Source organism: Carassius carassius, chromosome 15 (genome assembly GCF_963082965.1).
Source record: "Carassius carassius chromosome 15, fCarCar2.1, whole genome shotgun sequence".
Lineage (NCBI taxonomy): Eukaryota > Metazoa > Chordata > Actinopteri > Cypriniformes > Cyprinidae > Carassius > Carassius carassius.
In genome coordinates this window covers 14,548,924-14,576,794 of record NC_081769.1, presented here as the reverse complement: position 1 = coordinate 14,576,794, position 27,871 = coordinate 14,548,924, and the positions used below count along the sequence as shown (strand labels likewise).

At 36.8% G+C, this 27,871-nt stretch overlaps 1 protein-coding gene across 3 annotated transcripts in view; it reads right to left on the bottom strand.

The window, feature by feature from the left end:
- fhod3b (formin homology 2 domain containing 3b) overlaps positions 1–27,871 on the bottom strand; it is a 192,523-nt gene that overhangs the window by 43,180 nt on the left and 121,472 nt on the right. For all 3 annotated transcript variants that reach the window (XM_059567514.1, XM_059567515.1, XM_059567516.1), the window contains exon 5: positions 25,792–25,897. In XM_059567514.1, coding sequence (XP_059423497.1) covers positions 25,792–25,897 — 106 coding nt within the window. The remainder of the gene's footprint in view (positions 1–25,791; positions 25,898–27,871) is intronic.

Here is a 27,871-nt window from a genome sequence, read left to right as displayed (position 1 = left end):
TCATTTCTCTGGTGTTTTCTTTAAAACTTGACTGAGTAGAACAGCAAAAAATTAGTTCTGATTACAAGTTATAATGGTAAATGTTTACTGTAAAGCTTAGTTTCTACACATTTTAGAACCTGTTAATGAAAAACAGTATTATGTTATTAACTTTATGGGGTGACAGGCATAGTAAAATACATAGTATTTTTGCTCTTCTTTTCATTACACAAAAACTGCTATCTATCTGGGTCAAGTGACATTACCCATGTATCCATTTGATCCAAAATGACTTGAATGCACATCACAATTAAGATTTCCAAACTTTAAAAGTCAGAACTTCTGAAGAGGGGAAGGTAGCATATTTTCAAGCTGAGAGTCTCCATGGACAGGCAGGAGTCATAACAAACAGCTTCGCACGCACACATAGAGCAGTTTAAATATTGTTCTTGAAGCCTGAAATCTCAGCCTGTGTGGCAGTGCAGTGGGGAAAACATCTGAGCAGGCTGATCCACCCAAGCGTAACATGACTTCCATTTGTTGCAGGACACATAAAGTGGGTCATAACAAGAGCTCAGGGAACTCCATAGGAGGCCACTAAAATCACGGAGCTTCAATTTGACAGAAAAAACTAGAGGAAGAAATAAAACCGAGAGCTCTGACAAAGACACAAGCAACAAGAGGTGAAGGTCAATTTTACTTTCTGAGCTGTAGTCCAGCTGAAGAAAATTTTCTGGCTCCACTGTATTCAGGCAAATCTGCACTCATACATGCACTCTATGAAAAATGCCTGGCTTGCTTTTTTGGATGGATGAATGGATGGACGGACGGACAGATAGATAGATAGGGCATTTAAGGATCAAAAATGCTGCTTGACTTGAGACTGACACACTGTCTTCATTTCAGATCACTAAAAGAAAGATGAGCCCTACTGGACTCTATACTCACACAGTGAGGTTGTTTGATAAATAGCATACCTAAAACATGACTATATGTGTATACATGGACACAGGCTTTAATATGGAGTTCAGACTGCCTCCACATGCTCATACACTCTGCATTTTCAATCAAATCTGACAACAATAGCATTCTTAATGACTAAAAACTTGTATAACAGGCACTTCTCATGTTTATTGCACTTTTATGATGAATCACATGTTGTTTTCCTCAACTGTAAGTTGCTTTGGAGAAAAGCATCTGCCAAATGAATAAATGTAAATTTAAATAATGTAGGCTTTTATTTTATTAATAAAATTCACCTGGCAGCACTGACAACAAGTTTTTGTGTGCATGCAGCTCAATCTATGCTCTCTTACCTCTCTCTCTCTCTCTGTGTGTGTGTGTGCCTGTGTGCATCAATTAAAGCAGTGCATTAAAATAGAACGATGATTTAACTGACTTGGAACTACCTGAGCATTTAACTGGTTTAATGTATACCTACCAGTTAATCAGAATTGAAATTTAGAACTTAAATATTAAAAATGTTCTTTATAATAACAACGTCAGGGTGGTGCAACTTAGGACAATTAATATTGACCCAAAAGAATTACTAAAGGTTTACAATTACTAAAAGTTACAGTTACCCAGTTTCGCTACGAGTGGCCTGTCTGCTCCTCCTCATACTGTCTCAGTTCATCCAAAGCTAAAAAAGGATTTCGTTTTGGTCTGGCTTTGATGAAAAAAGTTCATTTATATCTCCTGACCCAACTGTGACACTAAAACCCATTTAGCAACACTGCTAAACGTTACTGTTTCCTGGCGCCATCTGCAGCATACAGCCCCGGCTTGTACCTGAAACGATTCCTCTTAGCTGGAGCAGAGCCTGCAGGACAAATGCTGCCAGATTCCCATAGCGAGGAAGAGAGAGAAAGACCGAAGGAGAGCAGAGCGGGGACCAGGCTGAACTCTGTCTACTGCGTCTCCACATGGGAGAATGAGGAGTTATGAATGCACCACACACAGGCCAAGATTCCCAGGTGCAGCCGTCTGGTGTTTGTGGCTGCTGGCTGCGGGACTGACGCTTCATCTTTTATCAATCAAGGCTAATTACTCAAAACATGTCAGTGACAACATTCCACATGGGTTTTTTTCTATTCGCACACAGATGCAAGACTACCGGAATGACATGCAGGGTCATTCCTACAGTTTGGTGGATTCTGGATTGAACAGGTCTGCTGAAAAGGGGTACAAATATTAATAATTATTTTCCTATCCAAGGGTTAAAGGGTTAGTTCACCCAATAATCAAAATGATGTAATTAATAACTCACCCTCATGTCGTTCCAAACCAGTGAGACCTCCGTTTATCTTCGGAACACATTTTAAGATACTTTAGATTTAGTCTGAGAGCTCTCAGTCCCTCCATTGAAACTGTGTGTACGGTCTACTGTCCATGTCCAGAAAGGTAAGAAAAACATCATCAAAGTAGTCCATGTGACATCAGAGGGTCAGTTAGAATTTTTTGAAGCATCGAAAATACATTTTGGTCCAAAAATAGCACAAACTACGACTTTATTCATCATTGTCTTCTCTTCCGTGTCTGTTGTGAGAGAGTTCAAAACAAAGCAGTTTGTGATATCCGGATCGCGAACGAATCATTCGATGTAACCGGATCTTTTTGAACCAGTTCACCAAATCGAACTGAATCATTTTAAATGGTTCACGTCTCCAATATGCATTAATCCACAAATGACTTAAGCGGTTAACTTTTTTAATGTGGCTGACACTCCCTCTGAGTTCAAACAAACCAATATCCCAAAGTAATTCATTTACTCAAACAGTACACTGACTGAACTGCTGTGAAGAGAGAACTGAAGATGAACACCGAGCCGAGCCAGATAATGAACGAAAGACTGACTCGATCTCGAGTCAAGAACCGTTTCTGTCAGACGCGTCCAATTCGAGAACCGAGGAGCTGATGATACTGTGCATGTGTGATTCAGCGTGAAGCAGACCGACACACAGAGCGTCTGAACTAAACTGATTCTTTTGGTGATTGATTCTGAACTGATTCTGTGCTAATTTTATGAGCCCAGGTAAACCGAAGGCTTGAATCAAGGGCAATCATCGCCAATGACGCCATTACGTCGAGTGCAAAAGAACCGGTGAACTGTTTTCTTCAACCGGTTTATTGAATTGAACTGTCCGAAAGAACTACTGGTAATCCGAAAACCGATGCAACCGGTTCTTGACTCGTGAACGAGTCAATGTTTTGTTCATTATCTGGCTTGGCTCGGTGTTTATCTTCAGTTTTCTCTTCAAAGCAGTTCAGTCAGTGTACTGTTTGAGTAAATGAATTAATCCGGGATATTGGTTTGTTTGAACTCAGAGGGAGTGTCAGCCACACTAAAAAAGTTAACAGCTTAAGTCATTTGTGGATTAATGCATATTGGAGACGCGAAACGTTTAAAACGATTCAGTTTGATTTGGTGAACTGGTTCAAAAAGATCCGGTTACATCGAATGATTCACTCGCGAACCGGATATCACAAACTGTTGTGTTTGAACTCTCTCACAACAGACACGGAAGAGAAGACAATGCTGAATAAAGTCGTAGTTTTTGCTATTTTTGGACCAAAATGTATTTTCGATGCTTCAAAAAATTCTTACTGACCCTCTGATGTCACACGGACTACTTTGATGATGTTTTTCTTACCTTTCTGGACATGGACAGTAGACCGTACACACAAGTTTCAATGGAGGGACTGAGAGCTCTCGGACTAAATCTAAAATATCTTAAACTGTGTTCCGAAGATAAACGGAGGTCTCACTGGTTTGGAACGACATGAGGGTGAGTTATTAATTACATCATTTTGATTATTGGGTGAACTAACCCATTAAAACACCTGTCTAACAGGAAACACACTTCTCAAGCTCATGCTATTGGACATAATAATCCTGACCAAATATTTCACTTGTGGTCTACAGGGAATTTGGTTGATGATCAAAACATTATATTTTTGCAGTGTGTAACAGGGTGGATATTTTATGCTAAAGAAGCTCATTACCAGCTAGGAAAGAAATGTTGAAATGTTTATATGTTGCTTTCCCTCCAATGAAATCATGTCACTTCCACCAAGTCATGTGATTTAGGGCATTTGCTTAAAATTTTAAAGGGCAAGTAGCACTAATTTAACAGGGTGGACTGGAGTGAGAGACAAAATAATTGAATGATTTTACACATTAAAAAGAAAAAAATATGTATCACAGTAAATTGCATTTGTATTACAAAAAGAATAAGTAAATGTATAAACTAGGGCTGGGCAAGTTAACGCATTATTATCATGTTAATGCATTAATTTATCAACGTCGACAACTATTTTATCGCGCATTAACAGTTTTTTTTTTATTTTTTATTATTTTAAAAGTCCATTGCTCACTGGCTCTGAATACACATTGGAAAGATGCCTGTTATGATGTTATGATCGAGGTTCTGGACCCTGAGCATAATTTGTTTTTCTATAACAAGCTATAAAATATTCTCTATAAAAATGTTAATGCCCTGGCAGTGGCAAATAGCTATGGTCATATTTAATTTGATTAAATCAACGTTTAAGTTGAGATTTACAATAAATATTTAAACTGCTACTATGCAAAAGGAATACTGCTGTAAAACAAACAAACTAACAAAAAAAGAAAATGCTTGTGTTTAAAGAGTTTTCAAACAAAATGTTATTGCACTTTTGTTCATATAGTATGTATATGCAGTATTTATAAATTAAAAAGTGTTTAATACACTACTTTTGAATTCATTATTGATTTTTTTTTCATAACATGCGATTAATCTCAGATAAATCATGCTATTAATCGCGATTCAAAATTTTAATCATTGCCCAGAACTAGTTTAAACTAATACTCAAAATTGCTAATTTAAATAAATATACAGTATATTAAACCTTATATATAACCTTTATTTCAAAAGCTGTTAATTATGCTTTGTTACTAAGACACACATCTATTTGCAATTAATAATAATCCTTTATTATTATTATTTAAATAGATTCTAAAAATGTAACAAATTAATAAATACATATAAATTAATATATTGAAATGTAGTACATTTTAATCATTTTAATTTCTATAATTATAATTATAATTATTATATGACATCACAACCTAATGGTTAGAGATTCGAGTCTAGGGCCGGCAGGAATTGTAGGTGGGGGGAGTGAATACCGTGATCTCGTCACCTTCAATACCACAACTGGGGTCCCCTTGAGCAAGGCATCGAACCCCCAACTGCTCCCTGGGCGCTGCAGCATAAATGGCTGCCCACTGCTCCGGGTGTGTGTTCACGATGTGTGTGTGTGTTCACTGCTGTGTGTGTGCACTTTGGATGGGTTAAATGCAGAGCACAAATTCCAAATATAGGTCACCATACTTGGCTACTGTATATGTCACGTCACTTTCAGCAATTACAGTACTTATATTATTACAAAAATATAACATGTTTGAAGCATACTTCATTTTTTAAATGCAAAGGAACACAGTGCAGTACTTCACTATCAAACAAGCAGTGCATCAGATTATATATTTATATAATTACAATGCAGACTTCCGTGATTTGATAATTGGGCTAAAACATATTGTGTTCTTGAATGTTGTTTCACAAACTTGCCAACGATGATTTCTGCTTGCATTTGGCACTTAATAAGTGTTAATTTTAGGGTACATCCATACATGAAAAATCATGGGCATGAAAGTTGATAACATATTGTTTCATGGTGGACATACAATCCAACTGTAGGAAGACCTTGCAAATAGTCGCTTGTTCATGGGATGCTGAAATGTCTCCATTGAGCAGAACAAAAGCACATTTTGTAATGAAGCAGACCACAGATTGTTTTTAAAGACCAGATTGATCCTGCAGACAGACACCAGGGCGTTCAGTGAGAGAGCTGCTGAGAGACAGGCAAGAGATATAATGAGTTGCTCTTCATATGCTTCATGGACCAGAACATTCCAGAAATCTCCCGACAGCATCACTCTAGCACACCAGCACTGAAGGATGGCGAACGAGCTTTAATCTGGGGCTAATGGGAGCTAAATCGAACTGATTCACATCTAAAAGATATGTTTGGATAGGACATTTAAAGGTCAAGTGTGAAACTTCTGCAGTGCTATTTTCACTAAATGTAACTGTAAAATATATTGCTTGTTTTCCATTTGTTGGGGGACAGCATTTCACAAGCTCAATTAACAGCACTTATGGCATAACATTGGTTACTGCGAAATTAATTTGGATTTTTCCTTCTCTAACCCAAAAAATTGGGTTACAGTGAAACAATTACAATGTTAATGAGGCCAATACTTACTATTTCAGTAGTATAGCTACAAAATAAAAAATCACATCTACCAAAACAACATAACACATAAAATACCGTAAATAACTTTACAGATCAAATAATACACTGGTTTTAATAGAAGAATAAATGTAAGTTTCACATTTCTGCTTTTCAATCCTCTAAAATTGGTCTCATTTACTTTTATTGTACATGCTTCCCAGTGAACGTGTTTTTTTATTATCCTTTTTTGTAAAGACAATGAGGGATGAGTCAAAATTATTGTTTATAATACTCAACATTATGCCACAAATGATTGGCATTAAATAGCATAAACAAATAAAAATATATAATTATCATGATTATTGGCTAAAATAGTACAATTAGAATTGAATAAAATAAGATAAAATTCCCTTAATTACATTAGCAATCCATGTCGCTATAGCTGAACGGCATTTTGGCATTGCCAGATTCCGTGAAGGATATACAATCACACTCATAGATGTTAGGTTTCTTAAGAGAAATAAGATATTTATTTATTTCTGAGGGATAATGTGACACTGAAGTATTTTTGATCAAATAACTTATTTTAAAGCCCCTTAAACGGTTAGTTCACCCAGATAGCAAATTTATGTAATTAATAACTTACCCTGATGTTGTTTCAAACCCGTAAAACCTCCAGTTATCTTTGGAACACAGTTTAAGATATTTTAGATTTAGTCCGAGAGCTTTCATGTCCCTCCATTGAAGCTGTGTGTACGGTATACTGTCCATGTCCAGAAAGGTAAGAAAAACATCATCAAAGTAGTCCATGTGACATCAGAGGGTCAGTTAGAATTTTTTGAAGCATCGAAAATACATTTTGTTCCAAAAATAGCAAGAACGATGACTTTATTCAGCATTGTCTTCTCTTCCGTGTCTGTTGTGAGAGAGAGTTCAAAACAAAGCAGCTGGATATCCGGTTCGCGAACGATTCATTCAGTTCACCAAATCGAAATGAATCATTTTAAACGGTTCGCATCTCTAATACGCATTAATCCACAAATGACTTTAGCTGTTAACTTTTTTTTAATGTGGCTGACACTCCCTCTGAGTTCAAACAAACCAATATCCCGGAGTAATGCATGCACTCAAACAGTACACTGACTGAACTGCTGTGAAGAGAGAACTTAAGATGAACACCGAGCCGAGCCAGATAGCGAACAATAGACTGACTCGTTTACGAGTGAAGAACCGGTTGCATCGGTTTTCGGATTACCAGTAGTTCTTTCGGACAGTTCGATTCAATAAACCGGTTGAAGAAAACTGTTCACCGGTTCTTTTGCGATCGACGTATAATGGCGTCATTTGCGATGATTGCCCTTGATTCAAGCCTTCGGTTTACCCGCGCTCATAACACTAGCACAGAATCAGTTCAGAATCAATCACCAAAAGAATCAGTTCAGTTCAGACACCCTGTGTGTCGGTCTGCTTCACGCTGAATCACACATGCGCAGTATCATCTGACAGAAACGGTTCTTGACTCGTGAACGAATCAATGTTTTGTTCATTATCTGGCTCAGCTCGGTGTTCATCTTCAGTTCTCTCTTCACAGCAGTTCAGTCAGTGTACTGTTTGAGTACATGAATTGCTACGGGATATTGGTTTATTTGAACTCAGAGGGAGTGTCAGCCACATTAAAAAGGTTAACAGCTTAAGTCATTTGTGGATTAATGCGTATTAGAGATGTGAACCATTTAAAATGATTCAGTTCGATTTGGTGAACTGAATGATTCGTTCGCGAACCGGATATCCAGACTGCTTTGTTTTGAACTCTCTCTCACAACAGACACGGAAGAGAAGACAATGCTGAATAAAGTCGTCGTTTTTGTTATTTTTGGACCAAAATGTATTTTCGATGCTTCAAAATATTCTAACTGACCCTCTGATGTCACATGGACTACTTTGATGATGTTTTTCTTACCTTTCTGGACATGGACAGTATACCGTACACACAGCTTCAATGGAGGGACTGAGAGCTCTCAGACTAAATCTAAAATATCTTAAACTGTGTTCCAAAGATAAACGGAGGTCTTATGGGTTTGAAACAACATGAGGGTAAGTTATTAATTACATAAATTTGCTATCTGGGTGAACTAACCCTTTAACTTTTAAAACGGTAGTGTACATAATGTTTTTGACTTTTTCTGTTAAGGAAAAGATAAGAGACTTACATTTTAGGGAACCTAATTTTTGTCAATGACTGAGGTACAAATGCACATAGGAGACAAATATCAAGTCAGATGTGCAGCTGAGTATGAGTATGAGTATGAGTTGTCAACTAGTAGGACGCTGCCTTGAGATGCCGTTACTGTCAGGGGTGTTTCACAGCTCTGATGGGGTGCAGGTATTCTGATCACATGTGCAAAGTGATTATTGTGGATGGGTGGAAGTAGAGGTTAAAATCTGGCTTTCAAAAGCCCTCTTTAATCCTATAATCATGACCAGCTCCATATTTGGGGATGCCCTGTCTGATTCTCAAGACTTTTGTTACTCTCTGTCCACATTCTTAACTATTATTTACCACCACATCCCAGATTTAATGTGCAGTGGCCAGAATTTGGCAACAATCTGCTTTCTCTTTCTAACTCCTCATGGTCTTTTCTTCTGCACCCCTCATTTGTTTCATTTACATTTTAAATTTACCCTAGAACTGGGTCAGCCAAAAATTGGACCTGTCTGTCAATGTGCTACATTTATTTTCATAGGGCCACAGGCCTTCTCTCAAGGTCTTGCTCTCCACAAAAAGCAAGGGAACTTTTAGTGCACTCAACACATTTCTTAATCCAGCGAAACAAAGTCTGGCACAGTTATCGGTGCTGTTAAAGTCAGGTATATTTCTTTTGTTAAACCACAAAGTAGAAACACACTGCAAATGTTTTTCTCCAACACCGGACATGACAGACTGGTTGTGCTTTTGGGGCAAACTGATGACGAAGAACTTTTTCCTGTAAACTTTAACTTATTCTGACTTCCTTTCTTGTCTGATTGGGTTTTGATTTAACCTCCCTGTTTCCTAATGAGACAGCTTTATTACCGGTGCCCATTAAATTTCCATTAGGAGCAGTTTCTGGATGTTGTAAATTCAGAAGGAGCTCATCATTACGCAATCAGCCGACCCCTCTGCAAAGCACTTGTGTCCTGTTCTTGTGGTACTGCCTTGCTCGTTCACAGCTAGAAGGTAAATCAAGGGGACACTGATTCAATCAGGCATACTACTTTAAGTAAACAAACCCAAAGTGCCCCAAACCTCTGATTTAAATTTATGTGCACCTGTGTATAGTGTGTGATGTAAACAAAATGTATTTAAAAAGGTTACAATTATGAATTATACAGTAGGGTCACAATTGTGTGAGAGATAAAAGTTACAGTTGAGTTGATGATAAAGTTGAATTGTATGATAAATAAAGTAGCAATTACGAGAAACAATTGCTTTGTAAAAAGAAAAAGAAAAAAATAATCAAAATCTAATGGAAATAAAATCAAGTCTCAACCAAAAGAGATTGCTGAGAAGTTTCATTTTATGAGAAATAATGTAGTAAATGTATGACATAAAGATACAGTTGTGAGAAATAAAGTCATAGCTGAGATGTAAAGTTACATTTTATGAGAAATAAAGTCATTTTTAAGCAATATAGCCAAAGCTGAAATGTAGTTGAATTTTACAAAAACTAAAATAGAAGTTATAAAAAAATAAAGACAACTGTGAAAAGTAAAGCTGAATTTGAAAAAACAATTGATAATTTGAGGGAAAAAAAAATCAAATTGCGAAATAAAGTGGCGGTGGAGACGTAATATTGAATTTTACAAGAAATAAAGTTGCAATTACAAGAAATAAAGTAACAATTATGAGAATCAAACGCACAGGTGTGAGAAATAAAGTTGTGGTTGAGATACAACATTAATTTGAGAAGAAATAAGTAGCAATTACAAGAAATAAAATCTCTATTGCTAGAAATAAAGTCAAGGTGGAGACGTAATACTGAATTTTACAAGAAATAAAGTAATAATTATGAGAAACTCACAGGTGTGAGAAATAAAGTCAAGGTTGAGATACAACATTAGTTTTAGAAGAAATAAGTGGCAATTACAATAAATAAAGTTAATTAAAATTAATTTAATTAAAATTATATTTTATATATTTTTACGATCACTCAGTATAATTTTAAATTCAGTGTAAACACCAGTGATTTTTTTGAGAAGTGATCAAAACATGAGCCATATTTCTTGGAATGTTTTTATGGATAATTATGCTTTGGCACACTTAATAAAATGGAAAAACTAAGCAATCAGCAATAAGAAAGACATCTATTCCAAGTAAACACTAAATGCTGTAGATCTGCAGGAGCAAACTGCTGAAGGATGAGCCTTGGTGAATTGTTACGACACTACAGAGGATGCTTACGATGCTTCGCGTCGCACGCCATATGATGAAACTGCACTCGGTAAAAGGTTGCAGTGTCTATTAGTCATTAGTGATATAGTTCAGCGCTAACATGGACAGTTCTAAACGGTTTGCAGCCATAAATCAAGCTTTGTATTCTCACCCTGAATCATTCCAACAATAGATTGATCTTCCATAAAGTGGCTGACTTCAAGTTTTGGGCCAGACCCAATTGCTCTCTTTGTGATTTATGTACATGCACAAATGTACGATTTTAGCCCAGGATGCATACATGCAAACATATGTATCTAAACACATGTGAGGTCAAGGTTTAAATTATTGGCTTCAAAGTGGTGACATGTAATTATTACTACACCTCCGAGACCTTACATCAGTGGCCTACAGTGGGGAAGATGAGAAACGTGAGACATCTGATGAAGGCCAAAGTGTTAGTGTGTATTTAGCATAGCCTAATCCTTGTGGTGCAAATAATCAGAGGGCAGGAAACACCACACATTCTTCTGCTTTAACACCTGCACATGGTGAAAAGCTAAATTTGAAATCTAAATGTATGCAACACACTATATGGTTTGTACAGTTATTGCATTGCGATGTGTGTTGACTAGCTGTTTGAAAACCGCCAATTATCAGGGCCAGATATATCCTGTCAATCAAAACGAGGTGGAAAAAATGAAGAGTTACAAGTTACAAGCTTGTGCGGTAAAAAACAGCAGCATGGAAAACAAAACTGTTATTCAAATCTTGAATAAATTATACACCAAGTTAACAATTCGACAATATTAGAACGCTCCCGTTTCATTATAATCACTCAAACTGCCACTCGTGCGACTGTTTACAATCATGTCGCATTCTACAGGGCACAATAAATGTTTTATTTGTACTGGATCTGGGAACTTGTTGATTATAATGTGAACATTCTGGTTTAGTTGTGTCACTAGTTACACATCGAAAACCGCAAACGAGCACTTTATCTTCCACATCACAGCGGGATAGTAGTTTCATAAAAATGCAGTTTTTTTTTTTTTTTTTCAACAAATATCAAGAATTCATAAGGCCCTGCACATGAAATGGAAAAAGATGCTATGAATTAAGAATTTGTTCCAACAATTAAGGTAAATTATGGCTGAGATTTAACCAAAACAAGGGAATAGAATTAATACAGTGTGGCCACAACTACCTCCAATTAGGGAACAAATTAAATGATGTGGGAATTAATTAAAAAGAAAAAAAAAAGTAATATTCATTGAGAAATGTAATTATTAGTTAATTCATATAATAGGTATATTCAAGTTACTGTAAACGTGAATTACATTTAACTATATTTTGGAACTAGGTTGACCATACAAATATCCTCTTTTTCCCAGAGATTTTATGGCTGGAATTTCTATATTTCATAAATGTCTGTTTTTTTATTTTTTTATTTTTATTTCATTGACATGCTCTCTACAATCCCCAAACTATTTATACCCACATATTTGCATTGCTTTGACGACATTAGATCCCACCTTCTCACATGATTGGTCATTTATGTACAATGCACGCATGCTATTGGTCAGACTACTTTTCAGTCATTATCTTCACAGCAAGTAAGAAAACAATAGAAAAACAAAACCGCAACATTTTAGGCAATTTACTGTTTTAATCCCAGTCAGGACATGTCATGAACAGATTCAGACCAAAAGTATTTAATGACATTGACCCTTAAAACAAGGTAGCAAAAAACCACCAACAATAGCGTCACTTGCTTGCTTTACCAGTATAATACAATGATTGGCCATTGTTACTGGCTCACAGATTTTGTAGCTAGCGATCACTCTCAAAAACTCTGAGCTGAACTATACAGGGAATCTCCAGTGGGCTGCTATGAATCGCTGGCTCAAAAAATGTTGTATATCTGGCTCAGACAGCAGCTGAGGGAGAAAACAGAACAACATCTGTTGAAAAGGAGCTTCACTTCATGTTTTCTTGCGTGTTGCAGCCAGCCAGAAGATTAAAGTCTGTATTGAAGAGCATGCGAATGGAAATATTTGGGTTTCCTCAGACAACTAAACTAGCAAGCTGTAATTATCAATCACCACAAATCGTTTTCTGTAAAACTGAGGGAAAAAGTTTTCTTAAAATTATGAAAATGTTAAATAGGTACAACCATATTCTGCAGAGTTTTCTTTTCTTTTCTTTTTTTTTTACCTAATTTTGGTCCGAAATTCTTGAAAAACCACGCTAAGATGTACTAAACAGCAGAATAATCAAATCAGCCAAAATATTAACAATATTTCTGCGTGCACAGATACTGTGTGGGCCTGATGTTAAGGAAAATTTTGCACATATGCTAACACTGTGTCGTGCAACGTTAAGGAAACTTTCAGGCACTTGGTGTGGGTCCGTCTGGAGCAGGTCCGTCAGAATGTAGGTCAGTCAGGTGGGGACAAAAACAAAGCTAAACTGAGGCTAAACTTCACAGCTGTGACAGAGGCTCTGGATCTAAAGTGTTCCCAACAGAGTAAACAGACTCCAACAGATGCTAACAAAAGCGCTAGTGCCACACACAGTCCAGAGAGTGTCACATGCCCTCCTGTTCCAGATATATGTTTCCAATCACCACGCTCTCTTTCATCAAATCAGGAAGTTAATGGCTTCACGGGATCATTAGAACAAACTCACGTTGAAAGAAAACAAAAGGATAAGAGAGGAAGTCTTATTTATTTTGACTCTACACAGCTTTTCTGGGTTGCTCATGCTTGGCAAGAGCTTATGTGTAATTAAATCTAATGGTAAAAATAGAAAACACTTTTTACAGAAATGAACTCAACCCGTGTTATTCATCACAATAATATACACAAGGCGGAAGTCCTTAATGACTAAAGACTGTTTCTGCTTTGATGCTCTGGGTATTTTCCTATCGATTCACGCTATCCCATCTAAACCACAAAGACTGACGAAAAAGTGAAAAGAAAGAACCCAGGATGTTTTTTTTTTTTGGTGTTTTTTTTTATGTTTCAATAAGACAAGAAAGGATACTCAGAACCCATTGGGAAGACTGTTTTAAAGAGGCATTTGAAATATTGATATCTTTTATGCAATTACAATTAAAGGGGAGTTTGCAGTTTTTAATATTCAAATAAAGATTCAAATATAAAATAGTTATCTTGAATTGTAAAAATGTTTCATAATATTACTGATTTTTGATTGCATAAATGCAGCATTAGTGAGCATGACTTAAAATCATTAAAAACATACCTAACCGACCTCAAACTTTTGAATGGTAGTGTATGAATTACATTTTAATGATTTTGTTTTAAATAAATAAATACATAGATTCAGACAGAACTGGTTGAACCACCAGGACCAGTATCAGTAAATGTTATTTTTACATTCAAGTTTATGTATTTTAATTTGTGAATGAATTCAGACTTGTTTCTGTGAACCGGATGAACAATTCTTTCAAAAGAATGATTCATTCACAAATTAAACTTTGCTACCGTGCTCCTAAGGGGACAATGTGATTGAAAAAAATGAGATGGGGAGGAAAAGATTTTTCCATGACAAAAGTTTAGTAAACTAATGCAAAGGAGAGCGCAGACATCTTGTAAGTACATGCAAAGTCTTTCAAGAGAACGCAAAGAGTAAGTGAAAAAAGTGAAAAAAAATTTCCGTCTGTCCTTATTCTGAGAAAAAAAAACCTAAATTTATGTCTAATTCTAAAAAAAAAAAAAAAAAAAAAAACCCACTATAGTATACTTTTGAAGACTTAGTAAATAGTGCACAAGTAATGAGGAAAACATTTATGACACTTTATGGTGCTTTTGTGAAATTGTTGCAACTTGAAAATTATAGTTCACTTTTTATTGTTGTTGTTGTTTGTATCTGCAAAAAAACTGACAAATATATATTTTTTTTTCACCAAAAAAAGAAAATCAAACTGGTTTGAGAAGACATAAGGGTGAGTAAATGTCTAAATTTTCATTTTTGAGTGTACTGTTCCTTTATGAAGTGTTTGAAATGCGATTTGAACCTTGAAACCATTAAGTCACGTGTTCTGTGAGCAGTAGAGAATTTGCAGTGGTTTGCTGTGTTTGGCAGCTGCCCAACAGGTCTTGTTTCGTCTGTGCTTTGGCTGTGTGATTCTAAGTCTTGGAGAGTGGGGTAAACCCTTCAGTAAGGCTCAGAGGAGGCCTGGTGCAAGGGCTGGACTGCACTATTTAGGATCCCCTCCCATATATTGACATTGACCTCATGAGGTCATCATTTCTCAAGAAAATATCATCTCTACCAAGAACTGGGAAAGCCTTCATCGGACACCTAAAGCATAACATTAAAACTTGCCTATCTCTGTAAACAGACACTAGAATATAGAACAAATAAATACGGATCCAAGTGACCTTGAAATTAGAGGGAGATTCTTAAAATTTGCTATAAAGAAAAAAAAAGTGTCTTATTCAATGGGAAAGTGGAAAGTTCTTGAAAGCTGTAGGCTGTAGAGTTTATGTGGAAAATATGTGCTCTTTTTCTCCTGGGAACTTGTTATGAGAACATGGCACTGGGTTCTGTTGTTGCACTTGTGCCAGTTCTGGAGATTCCCTCCTGGAACACCGTCTAGACTACTGCATGAGGAAAAACCTCCACCTTTCCGATTAACCGTACAGCATAAGTACATGACAATAGAGATGATGGTTAAAAAAACGGATTCATCCAGTTCACCAAAAAGAACCAGTTTAAAAGAATGATTCATTTGCGAACCAGACATCATTCTGGATTGTCTGAGATAATTTAATAATGTTGTAAATAAGGTTCAGTTTCTTGCACACACAGCATGTTTTGCTTCATAAGAACTCAATATATTGTCAGGAGCCATGGGTATTATATTTGGGTGAACTATTCCTTTAAAGGGACAATAAGTAACTTTTTAGGTATTTTATTATCTAAAATCAATATTTTTATTCATAAATATGCCCTCAATGGTGTACAAATACCTATGCCAATGTTTAAACTAATCCTCGTGAATGAAGAATTTATTATCTTTATATACATGGGACGGATAGGTCGACGGAGGCTTCCATGTAGTTCCGCCATCTTGCAAAACTATAATAGCAGAGAGGGACAAAAAGTACTAAGCCAACGCGTTTTCGGTCAGAGCCAGAAACGCAGGTGCAGAGCAGTGAGAGGCGCTTGAAACTGCACCGGCAAGTTTAAAAGTCTGGATTGCATTCTTATTATGGACCATACATATGCCACGCCACAGGAGAAGAAAACATCGTCGCCAAAACGAAGTGCTATTAGAAGACATCCTGTCAAAGCTTTTTGGTACATATCGCCTACCGTAGATGCAACGCGCATCTAGTTTGCAAAATACAATTTCACCACTAGATGGGACTAATTCCTACTTACAGTCCCTTTAATGCAGAGCCAACTAAAACTTATATTACAAAATTGATAGTTCCATTTCTTGATTATAATTGGCTAAGCCACATTCAAAGCCACTATAAAATACTCATGCTGTGTTGTTGAAGTACATTGCTGGGATTAAAAATTTAAATTATTATTATTTATTTATTTTTGCGTTTAAATGATTAAATGTTATAATATCTGAATTATTGAGTCTGTCTCTTTTTCTCAATTTCTTTGTTTAACATTAATTAAATGGTTGTGTAACTAAATTTACATTCCATTTCAGTCAGACTGAAATTAATGAATATGGCATGACAAAATACTGCCTAGATTCAAAGGATATTTCTGCCAAAATGCCAAAACCATGACTAAAGCAAAGTAATTGTAAAAATTCACACTGGCGGTCAATTGTTTGCAATAAATCATATTGTGTTAAACACACTGTACTATGTAAACAGAAATAAAATTTAAAGTCGAAATGTAGCTACTTACAGTGCTGTGCCATCTTTCAAACAATACACCATACACAAATATCATCAGCATGAATCTCTTTTCCATAAACATCTCTGTGATCACTGGAGAGGGTGAGGGAGACTTAGGGCTGGTAAGGGAGCAGTTCTCTGGCCCTCACATGATTTAAAATCAACAAGAGTCATGGCCTGATTCATCTCTGTCTCTCTCGGCCAGGTTCAGGCTACAAGACAGCCTCAGTTATTTTAGTGTACTACAGGCATGTCACAAGGACTGGTCTGGTTTGAGGAGTGGTGTTTGGTTTGGTTCAGTGTGGTTATTCTTAATAAAATATACAAACTTAAACTTAATAAAACATTTGGAAAAATTAAAATGTTGACTTGGCAAATAAGTGAAAAAAAATTATTACAGATATTGCTATTTCTATATATACTACGTACTATGTATGTAATGTCTTGCAAACACCTGTGCATAACAGGATTAAAAATCATATAGCAGCATGTTTACTTGAAGATTCAAGTGACGTACAATTTTTTTTTAGTGTTATCGTAATTATGAGCACAATGTCGGTATATTTGAATCTCATCTAAGAGAATGTAAGATAACCTTGTTCCAAACATGTATGACTCTCTTTTTTTTCTGTGGATCACAAAAACATTTTGAAGAAGGTTTAAACTATTTTTTTTTTTGTCCAAACAATGAAAGTCAATAAGGGTCCAACACAACACTTGAAACATTCTTCAAAATATATTTTGTGTTTCACAAAAGAAAGAAAGTCCATCAGGTTTGGAACGTCATTAGGGTGAGCAAATGCTGATATTATTTATTTATTTTATTTTTGGGGGGGACGGGGGGGGGGGTGAAACATCACTTCAAGTGTTTCTAATTTAGATGTTTTGCACCACCCAGACACATTACATAAGGCTCTTTGCACACTATTACACATTTTACAAGAAAGCTTTTACATGGACACTTAAAATCAATTTAATAGCATATCTATCTGTAAATCTGGTGATTTGAGGGCAGAACTGGCGGTCAGGGACTCTAGGGAGTTAGAAAGATTGCCATTGATGTTAACTGCTTACTAGTGCACTTCGTAACTCTGTCATCAGAAATGGAGTGATAAACATTCTCATGCTCTCTTCCTGCGAATTTCACCTTCCTCCGTTCACTCATAAAATTTATCTGGGCTGATCTGCTGCTTTGGTGGAGTCCAGATGGTTGTGGGACCCCAGGCACAGAAACTATGATGGGGTTATGGGGGAAAAGCTCCCTCAGGTCTCGGAACGGACAGCAGCCACTGAGAGGCCTCTTGCCCTGAGGCGCACGTGCTGTGAGGGGCCTCAATCACAGGGCCGAATTCAGCTCACAGAGGGACACTAAACGGGGAGAATGAGTGTGTGTTTTAGCAGGGATTTTATATGGGAACTGAAGGTTCTGACACTTCATATCCGTGATCAATATCTGCTAAAATTTTTAATGTGAGGAGCACATTTTAGTGAATCACAAAAATGCACCACCAATATTAAATGCACAACATTGGACACATTCCCATTCTGTGTGACTACTACTGAAAGTAGTAAAAATACTATTATCAAAGTAATAATTTTATATAAATAAATAAATGTATAAATTTGCTGTATAAAATGTCACGTTTGGATAAAAGCATCTGCTAAATGACTAAATGTAACTGTATAAATATATACCGCTGGCAGCCATATCACCCTGGAGCCCAAGACCGGTTTCCCACTGAAGCTAAGCAGGGCTGAGCTGGTCAGTACCTGGATGGGAGACCTCTTGAGAAAACTAGGTTGCTGCTGGAAGAGGTGCTAGTGAGGCCAGCAGGGGGTGCTCACCCTGAGGTCTGTATGGGTCCTAGCGCCCCAGTGTAGTGATGGGGACACTATACTGTCAACAAGCACCGTCCTTCGGATGAGACGTTAAACCGAGGTCCTCACTCTCTGTGGTCATTAAAAATCCCAGGATGTCTTTCGAAAAGAGTAGAGGTGTGACCTCGGCATCCTGGCTAAATTCGCCCATTGGCATCTGACCATCATGGCCTCCTAACAATCCCCATATCTGCTGATTGTCTCCTCTCCACAAGTAAGCTTGTGTGTGCTGGGTGTTCTGGCGCAATATGGCTGCCGTCTCATCATCCAGGTGGATGCTGCACACTGGTGGTGGATGAGGAGATACCCCCTGACTATGTAAAGCACTTTTAGTGCCTAGAAAAGCGCTATATAAATGTAATGAATTATTATTAATTATTATACATACCTAAATATGTAAATAAGTATTCAATCAATCAAACACTGCTGTTCAGAAGTTTAAGGTTGGTTTTTGAAAGTCACTAATGCTCAATCTTGCTTTTATCTGATCAAAAAATGCAGTATAAATACAGTACAGAAATCTTCAGAAATCATTATTTTATGCTGATTTGGTGCTAAAGAAACTTTTCTTATTATTATCAATGTTGAAAACAATTGTGTTGCATCATATTTTTGTGGAATCCATAATACTTTTTGTCTTGTCAGGATTCTTTGATGAACAGAAACTTCAACAGAACAGAATTAATTATTGTATAATAATAATAATGTAAAAGTATCGATTTCTTTTGTGATTATACTGTATATATTTGTTTTATATTTTTATAACAGTTTACAGATTTTCTAAGTGGCCTTACTGGACCACACTGTATATACCTGGCTAACACTTTAAATTCAATCTGTCATGTCGATCTATAAAGTTGAATGTATTCGGCTGACTTGATTTTTCATGGACAGAGCAAAATAGGATCACAAGCATGTAAATGTGTTGGACAGAACACAGAGTGTGTTAAGAGAGAAGGTGTAAACCCAGATTTACACTGTGGCACTGACCCAACATCTCCATGTGTTTTCATGCGCTTGGCTTGGAGTGATGGCGCTGAAATCTCAGGCCTCTAGTATTCCTATCAACGATCCCCCAGGTGCTCAAAGCAGCCAACACGAGCGGCCCAGCAGAAGAGCAGCCTTATCTCACCATGATATGACATATTTCCAAGAGAACATGTGCATCTGCATAGGCAAATGCATGTCTGAATAAAATGATAAAATGTGTGTGTGTGTGTGTATATATATATATATATATATATATATATATATGTGTGTGTGTGTGTGTGTGTGTGTGTGTGATATCTGAACAGAGTTGAAAACACTGGCATCATTCTTTTGCAGACTTGAAAATGGTTACAGAGAAAACTTATCATCTTACACTAAATGACTGAGGATCACACACTACCAAACATTCAAGTTCCAAACACAACAAATAAATGAAGAAAAATGCGCTTAACTGCTACGTAACACATGACAAACTGAAACAATATGTGTGCTAAATTGGCTCAAAATATCACACATTTGATATCTTCCAAAGTGAATGGAATCATAGGTCTGAAAAACGTGACATTTGCAAATTCTGTCAACTCCAACTTCGGGAAATTTGCATACTGACTTTGACATTTGACAACTATCGTCAACTTTTTCAAACTGTAAATAGTGAGAAGAATTTGGGTAAAAGCTGTGTAATGTATTCCAGCCTTAAAAGTGGCTACAATTTTCTGTTTTATTCTACGTGGACCCGGGTGCCTCACTGAGGGCAGTCATTTTGAGATCATATGATCATTTGAAAGCTTGCTTTATTCTTAAAGGTTCAGTTCACTGAAAAATATGACAATTCTGCCATTAATCACTCACCTTCATCTCATTCCAAACACGTGAGATCTTTATTCATCTTTGAAACACAAACTAAAGGCAGGGTAGGTGATCTGGTTCAAAAATATTTTTTGTTATACTGGTTGAAGTTCTCTTCACATCCCGATAGCAATCACTAAGTTATGTGGTCTAAATTTAATTATATGCATTTATTTATATGTATTCTCATAGCTTCATAAAATTAGGGTTGAACCAATGATGTCACATGGACTTTTAAATGTCCTTACTACCTTTCTGGGCCTTGAACGTATCAGTTGTGTTGCTGCTTTGCAGAGTCAGAAAGCTTTCGGATTTCATCAAAAATATCTTAATTTGTGTTACAAAGATGAAAGAAGGTCTTACGGGTTTGGAACAACATAAGTGTGAGTAATTAATGAATTCTTTTTTACAAAAGTGTCTCACATTGCTCACATTGCACATTGTAGCGAACTGATGCATTTTTGTAAGAAAATATCCATATTCAATATGTAATAATCACTTTAATCTAGCTTGTGCTCACAGTTGTAAATGAAGCAGTTCTGGGAAATGACGTATGTGGTCAGCTTTGCGCATGTGCCGCCCAGAAGTGACACACACAGTAACGCAGCGGAGAGATCAAAACAAAAAAGTTTTCCTTTGCTAAAGTAAGGAAACTTTGCTTCCTTTGCTCCTGTTAACAAACGTTGGTTTTCACGAGACTCACCAGCGCATGCACAACACTGACCTCATACGTCATTTCCTGGAACTGCTTCCTTTTAACAACAGTGAGCGCAATCTGGATTAAAGTGATCATAACGCTTTAAATACGGATATTTTTCTTACAAAACGCATTGATTCGCTACCCCCCGGAGCCGTGTGAGACACCTTTTTTAATGGATGCGTCGCTTTTTATTAAACTTCTCATGGACCGATGCAGTGCAACACCCGCTGAGTGGCATCAAACAACTTGAAAGATCAAAGACAATTTTTTAAATAACTCTCACTGGATTCGTATGAAAGAAGAAAGTCATATACACCTAGGATGACTTCAAGGTGAAGAATTTATGGGCTAATTTTCTTTTTTGGGTGAAGTAACCCTTTAAATGTCACCAAAACTTTCAGTCTAGAAACCATTATGGTTATTTTCAGATTCAGATGAAAAAATAACACATTTTCAGTGTGGTCTGCAGTGTACATGTGTGCATGTTCCCCAAAAGAACATTGCAAAAAAAAAAAAAAAGATCACCGCAGCGTGTGTTTCTTCTTCTGGTCATGAGAAACTAGGTCATCTGTGAGCCAGGTTGCAACCATGCTGCAGAGAGGAGAGGCTACAACAGCAGCTCTTTCCCACAACCAGACCGATCTATTCCAAACAAACAACCAACTTGCACAAAAACACCAAAAACAGAGACAAATTAAGTAAACAAAGTGCAAATGAGCGGGAATGAATTGAAGCTATCATTTAGACAGCTTGTCATCATCATCATCATCATCATCCTCTTGATCTCTCTCACTGTATCTCTCATTCTCTTTCAGTTTCGCTGTCCCAGATGGGAGTTTGGCATTTGGCGTCTTAATCAAGTGGGTTGTTTGTCTCAATGTGGGTTCCAACCTATAACTAGGGCACAAGCACTGATTGCAAGTAAACACACTGAAATCAGCTCCCACCAGGACAATGCAACTTTATTTCAACTGTGTGTTTTATATCGAAACTAATTTAACTGTAAACATAAGGACACACGACAAACCTTTAGAGGAGCATGAATGCTCAGTTTGAGATAATTATGGTATCCTGTTACCCAAAGGTGTGCTGAGACTTACTGAGAGACCATAAAAGCATAGCAGCAGCATGAATCATATGGGTGTGGAAACTAGGAAATAAAATGTGGAACTCTAAAAAGGAATAGGCACACTGTTACTGCCTATTTCAATGTATAAAACACCTGAAAAACTTTCACACTGAGAAAAAATATTTTGATGTTCGAAATTGAAGGTCTAGCATAACTATTGTACCAGTCATTCCTTCAAATGCACAAAATGTATTTCCATTTTGGGCTAGCTGAAATATTATACTGTGGGGAGCAATGTGTAGCTTTGTTTTTGTGTTACAGAAATCCGCTGTCATTGCGGACAGGCTTTAAATCGTACAGACTGCCAGTAAGTCTCAACATGCGGATTTAGTGTTTAGGTGTCTGTCGTCAGTCCCTGACCCTGTAAATCCAACTGCTTTGACTATAAACAAGCAGCAGCCAGTAAAGAAATCACTTTGAGCTCTCCCACAGAGCATGAAGACTGAATCCATGTAGCTTTTTGCTCCAACAAACAATCAAAACACATAAACAGCCATTTAAAACTTTGGGGTCAAAAAACTTTGTTTCTGAAAAAAAAAAAAAAAAAAAAACTTTTCTTTCAGGCCCACTATCGTCAAAATTATTAACACTTAGCATAGAGTTTGGATTGGCAGTGTGGTTCTGTTCTGGGTAAAAACTCTGCCCATACCTGCAGCACTTGAATGATTTAGGGTAAACCAAACTAGGGGTGACCCCGAATAGTCGACGAATCGATGCTTTGATTCGAGGAGCCTGATTCGACTACCAATCTAACAGTCGAATATTAGCGGGGTGTTACTGATTATGCCATTTTGACTATATGGGGGAGCTCAAACATCTGATTTCACATAGAACTACCGGTTTTCTCCCAATAAGTTAATGTACAGCCTATTATGATAAAGCTGTAAGAATCTGAAAAGAAAGAAGCTTCAAATTAATATTTGAAAGTGCGTGAATAAATCCAACCACCCCTATAGATTTATGTTTCACTTTCCATAATCCGTGACAGAGGAGCATCTTGGTGGCAGGGATTTAAAACTTATACCAAGACTCAAACTGACACAGGCAGAGACTGGATTTTTCTAAAAGGTAGGGTACAAGTGATTTCAAAACATTTCAGCTGGTGTATATATCGTGGTTATATTATTTACCTGATATAAGATGCATTTGGTTTTGAGTTAAGCGCTTCATTGTAGTACTACGGTGATATCTCTTCAGTGCACAGCGCGAGCATGTCAAACTACAATGCAGAATATTAATAACTATTACTGGGACTGTTATATACATACTATTATAATGAGAAGACCATTATACTAAAATGCTATGAATTTTTAAAGTTTAGCTGCCATGTTTCTGCACATTGTTTCATGAAGAACGCGTTCACAAAAGGAGTTCACATTCAGAGCCCCGCAGATATGTTCATGTGCATTCGGGCCCTTTTTGCAAATAGCCTACAAGTCTTAATATTAAAGTTATGTTGTATAAAGAATGAAGCGTATTCTATATGAAAATATGAGTTGAATCCCATTGATTAAAAACTTGCTATCAAATGCGTCACTCTACTGGTCATCTTGTTAATGTATTTTGCCCCGCCCCCAAACATATGATTTGACTATCAGTCAAATATCGGCAAGATTCGAAAATTCCGATTCGACTATGAAAATCCTTATTCAGGGACACCCCTAAACCAAACAGAACAAAAACATATCATTATTTTAGTATAACAACATCATTCAAGATAAAAAGGAGTCTGATTCGGGAAAACAAGGAATATCAGAAAATCAAGTCCTTACTGAGATGCAAGGTGGAGCTAGGGATGGAGGAGGTTAATTAGCTCAGAAGTAAGCGATAAAGCTTCTGAATAATACTGAATAGACCTTACCTGGTAATGCTGTAATAGACATTGTATTCCTTTAGGAAGGCGTGGATCAGCTAAGAGTCAACTGATGCAAAATTGACTCGCATGATCTGGCAGAACTATTGCTTGCTTTCTTCAGTAATAATGCACATTTACAATATGACAAATGATTTCTAGTTATATTTCTGAACAAATTCTCTTCTTTTGAAATTTCCTTTTAGCTAGGAATCCTGGTTTAAGTATCTAAGTATCATGGTTCCCACAAAAATATAAAGCAGCATGACTGTTTTTAACATTAATAATGATAAGAAATGTTTACTCTTATTAAGAACCATTATAAGTTTTATAATTTGCTTTTCAGATCCACAGAAATTCAAGAAAACTATTTTCATTTTGCACTTATAAAAATCACTTCCAACAATAAAGTTCATAAAAACTAAGATCCACTCTTTTTAAAAAAGGTGAAACTTACTGGTCATTGAGGAACATTTGTTTCCCACACGGAAAAAGACTTGCATGTGAAGTCTTTACCATAAAATTGGCATAGTGGAGCTGAAATTTAAATAATTGCTGGGTAACCATACATCCCATCAATCCCATAATTACACCACATCCAACTAGCCACATAACCTTTATGCATTCAAATTCTGGGAATTTTTTTTCTTACTATAGCGAAAAAAAGTTATAGCTATTCAAAGTGAGAAATAAAAATAATAACACGCCAGAGCAGCTTACACTAGATTCCTAACAATGCATTCAGTAAATACAGTACGTCATACGGCTCTAATGTAATGTTCTGCTTTTGTGTATTTGTGTACACATTTGTATACACACAGACGCCCCGCCACCCACATGCACAAACAAGCTTTTAAAAAGGGAAGCTGATACTCTCAAGCTTAAACATACGAGTATGCCACACAAATATGCTTCAGATGCCCAGATGTAACCACGTCACATTCGCGAACAACACAAGCACAGAAATGCACAATCACGCACACCATTCATTGAACCCAATAATTGCCATTAACAATCGCGTTGCTCCTGGTTGCCCTGGCTAATTAATTCTCTCCATGCATGTGAGGTGAAAGGTCAGGCATGTTAACAGGCCGCTAAGAGCTTTGCCTGCCAGGAGATGAGGTTGGAAACCAATGGGGAGGTCTAAAGGGGGCTGGAAACCCTCCCCAAGAGGTCATCCGTATTTCACAGCAAACTGCAAGAGGGCAGGGCAACCACATGCTTAAGCGCCCAATAAAAAGGCATGGCAGGATGTTGCAGATCGTAAACTGAATTTCAACAACCCCCCCGCCACCCCTCCCTCCGAGGAAAAGAAGACATTCTGATGCTTTATTGCCAATTAATAGAGTTGGGTGGAAAATGTTTGGTGCCTAACTTTTATTGTGTTGTAGTTATTTAACTCCTTGTGATGTGGTTTGGATGTATAGGTTCTCGGTACTGTGGTATAGTGTTAGTGGTTTGTAGTCACATCGCTGGGAGTTATGATGTGGTATAATGTAAAGACAGTCACAACAATCATTTCAGTCAACACTAATTCTAAACCAGATAGTTAAAAGCATTTACAATTATCATTTTAAAGGGGTCATATGATGCGATTTCAAGTTTGATTTCAAGTTTCCCTTCCTTTTTTGGGGTGTGAAACTGCATTTATTTGACAATTTACTGTCACTGCTGATCCGTTAATGCATCATTGAAGAATTAATGTATTAATTTATAAAAAAAAAAAAAAAAAAATTGACACCAACATTTTGAACATCTAAAGTGCTTGTTTTATATGTTTAGTAGTTAACGAATCACATATATTCATGTGTGGTGATGTGGTACCTCTGAGGATGTAGTTCTGGTAGTTTTGGTCAGCCTCAGCTCCCACTTTAATAAGACACGTGAGTCCTTCGGCCATCACAAACTCATGCACCAGATCTTTATCATCCTGCAAGAGAAACACAAGCAGTAGAAACTCAATCCGTTTACGAAATACCCAGAAGAAACACATAATCTACACAGACACAAAACAGGTTGTGGAGAAAAAATACTGATGTAGCTCAAAATTCAAACATCCAACAAAAATCAAGAAAATCACACCAAATAATGTCAACAGAAATATTGTTTTATTGCAACACACTTTCAGGGTGATCAAAGTAAATTGCAGAAAGGCCCTGTTGTGTTTTCATAAATGGGCTTGATTTCAACCTGACACAGCCCATACTGAAGCTTATGAATTCCCATCTGTCAAAAGCTCTGTCAGCATTTTCTCTACGCTCCCTAAAGGTTCCCCCTCCTACACCAACACATGTTGCATTGTTCTGCAAACTCTCTGTCCTCCAGGTGCTGGGAACGTCTTAAAATAACCTGAAAAGGAGCCCAACGTGCTTTCATGAACAACTGAAAGGTCAAATAAGAATAAGAAGAAAAGAAAAGAAAACAATTCATTAAAAAGCTTTTTAAATTTAAACTTCAGATGAAATATACAATTTCTTATGCAATTCCAATACAGCATTTATCTAAAATTCATATAAAATATAGCCATTTAATATAATACAATTATTTTACAGTATATTTCATATAATTACTGAATTTTATAAAACCTACTTTATGATATATTTTAAAGCTAAGATGCAGAGATATTTTAACACTTTTCTGCAGAGTGTTGTTTTATAGAGCAGTCTTGATCTCATCCCTGTAGAGTTCCTCCAGATCTCCCTCACTGAGCACTTACAGTTTTAAATCCTTTTCACTTCCTACCCATGGAAACCCTTTTTGTTTGGGCTTGAGTAAGTTTGGGTTGCTAAGTGCTGATCGACTGCTTTCCTGCAGTAAAGAACCCATTAAACACACTGTAGAAGAGGTGTGAGGAGCAGTACGTGTCTCCACTTGATTTATGGCACTCACACGCACACAGGCCCACGGCTGGGCACACTTCACTAATTCTCTGATTACAGCAAGCATCCTTCCTCTGTCCTGTGTGTCATGTGTGGATGTGAACCAGGCTCCTGCTTATTCCTTCTGCTTTGGGATTCGCAGGGACACACCCTATTGGCTGATCTGAAAATGATTAGGGGTGTTGGATTTGTGGAATTTATTTTGGCACAGCCAGTCTATAATGACACAGTATGCCCACGTCTGGAGAAATGCACTTTACGGCACATGCAAAATATACTTAAACTCACGACAGCATGAAAAATGCTATTCTTACCACAATTCTTCCTGAGTCGAGTGATCAATCAGATAACTGCTCACACATAATGTTCTCAAGTGATTCATACATCTTAGATTAAAATGCAGGGGGATTATGAGGATTATGAGATCGGTTTCAATAAATGGAACTGCTGAACTGGAATTCTGTCCAAGTCCTGGCTCTGTGTGTGTGTGTGTGTGTGTGTGTGTGTCAGTGTTGTGGGAGTGGCTAACTATAAGTAGCACTGCTATTAAACTAAACTACAACTAAGCAGCAGCTGTTTTTTAAAACAGAGTAGCTTAAACAGTAGCAAACTAATTTTTCAAAGAATGGCTGCACAACACTGCTAATTTAAATATATGTATGTTTTTGTATTAGAATTGTGATTTTAATTCCCCACAACTGCAACTATATATCTCACAAACTGACTTTATTATATGTCTCAAACATTTTTAACTTTCTTTCTTGTAATTGTGCCTTTTTGTAGTTGTGACTTACACTACCTCACAGTTTGACTGTATATTTCACAAATTTAATTTCACAACTTTAACTTTGTTTCCTCTAATTGTAACTTCATGTCTCATAATTATGACTTTAAATCTATCTATTGCAGGTAACAATTGCAACTTTGTATTTTACAGTTTGACATTGTCACTTTTTTACTTTGTTTCTCATTATTGTGACTATATCACTCAAAATCTAAAGATTGCAACTTTGTATCTCACCTTT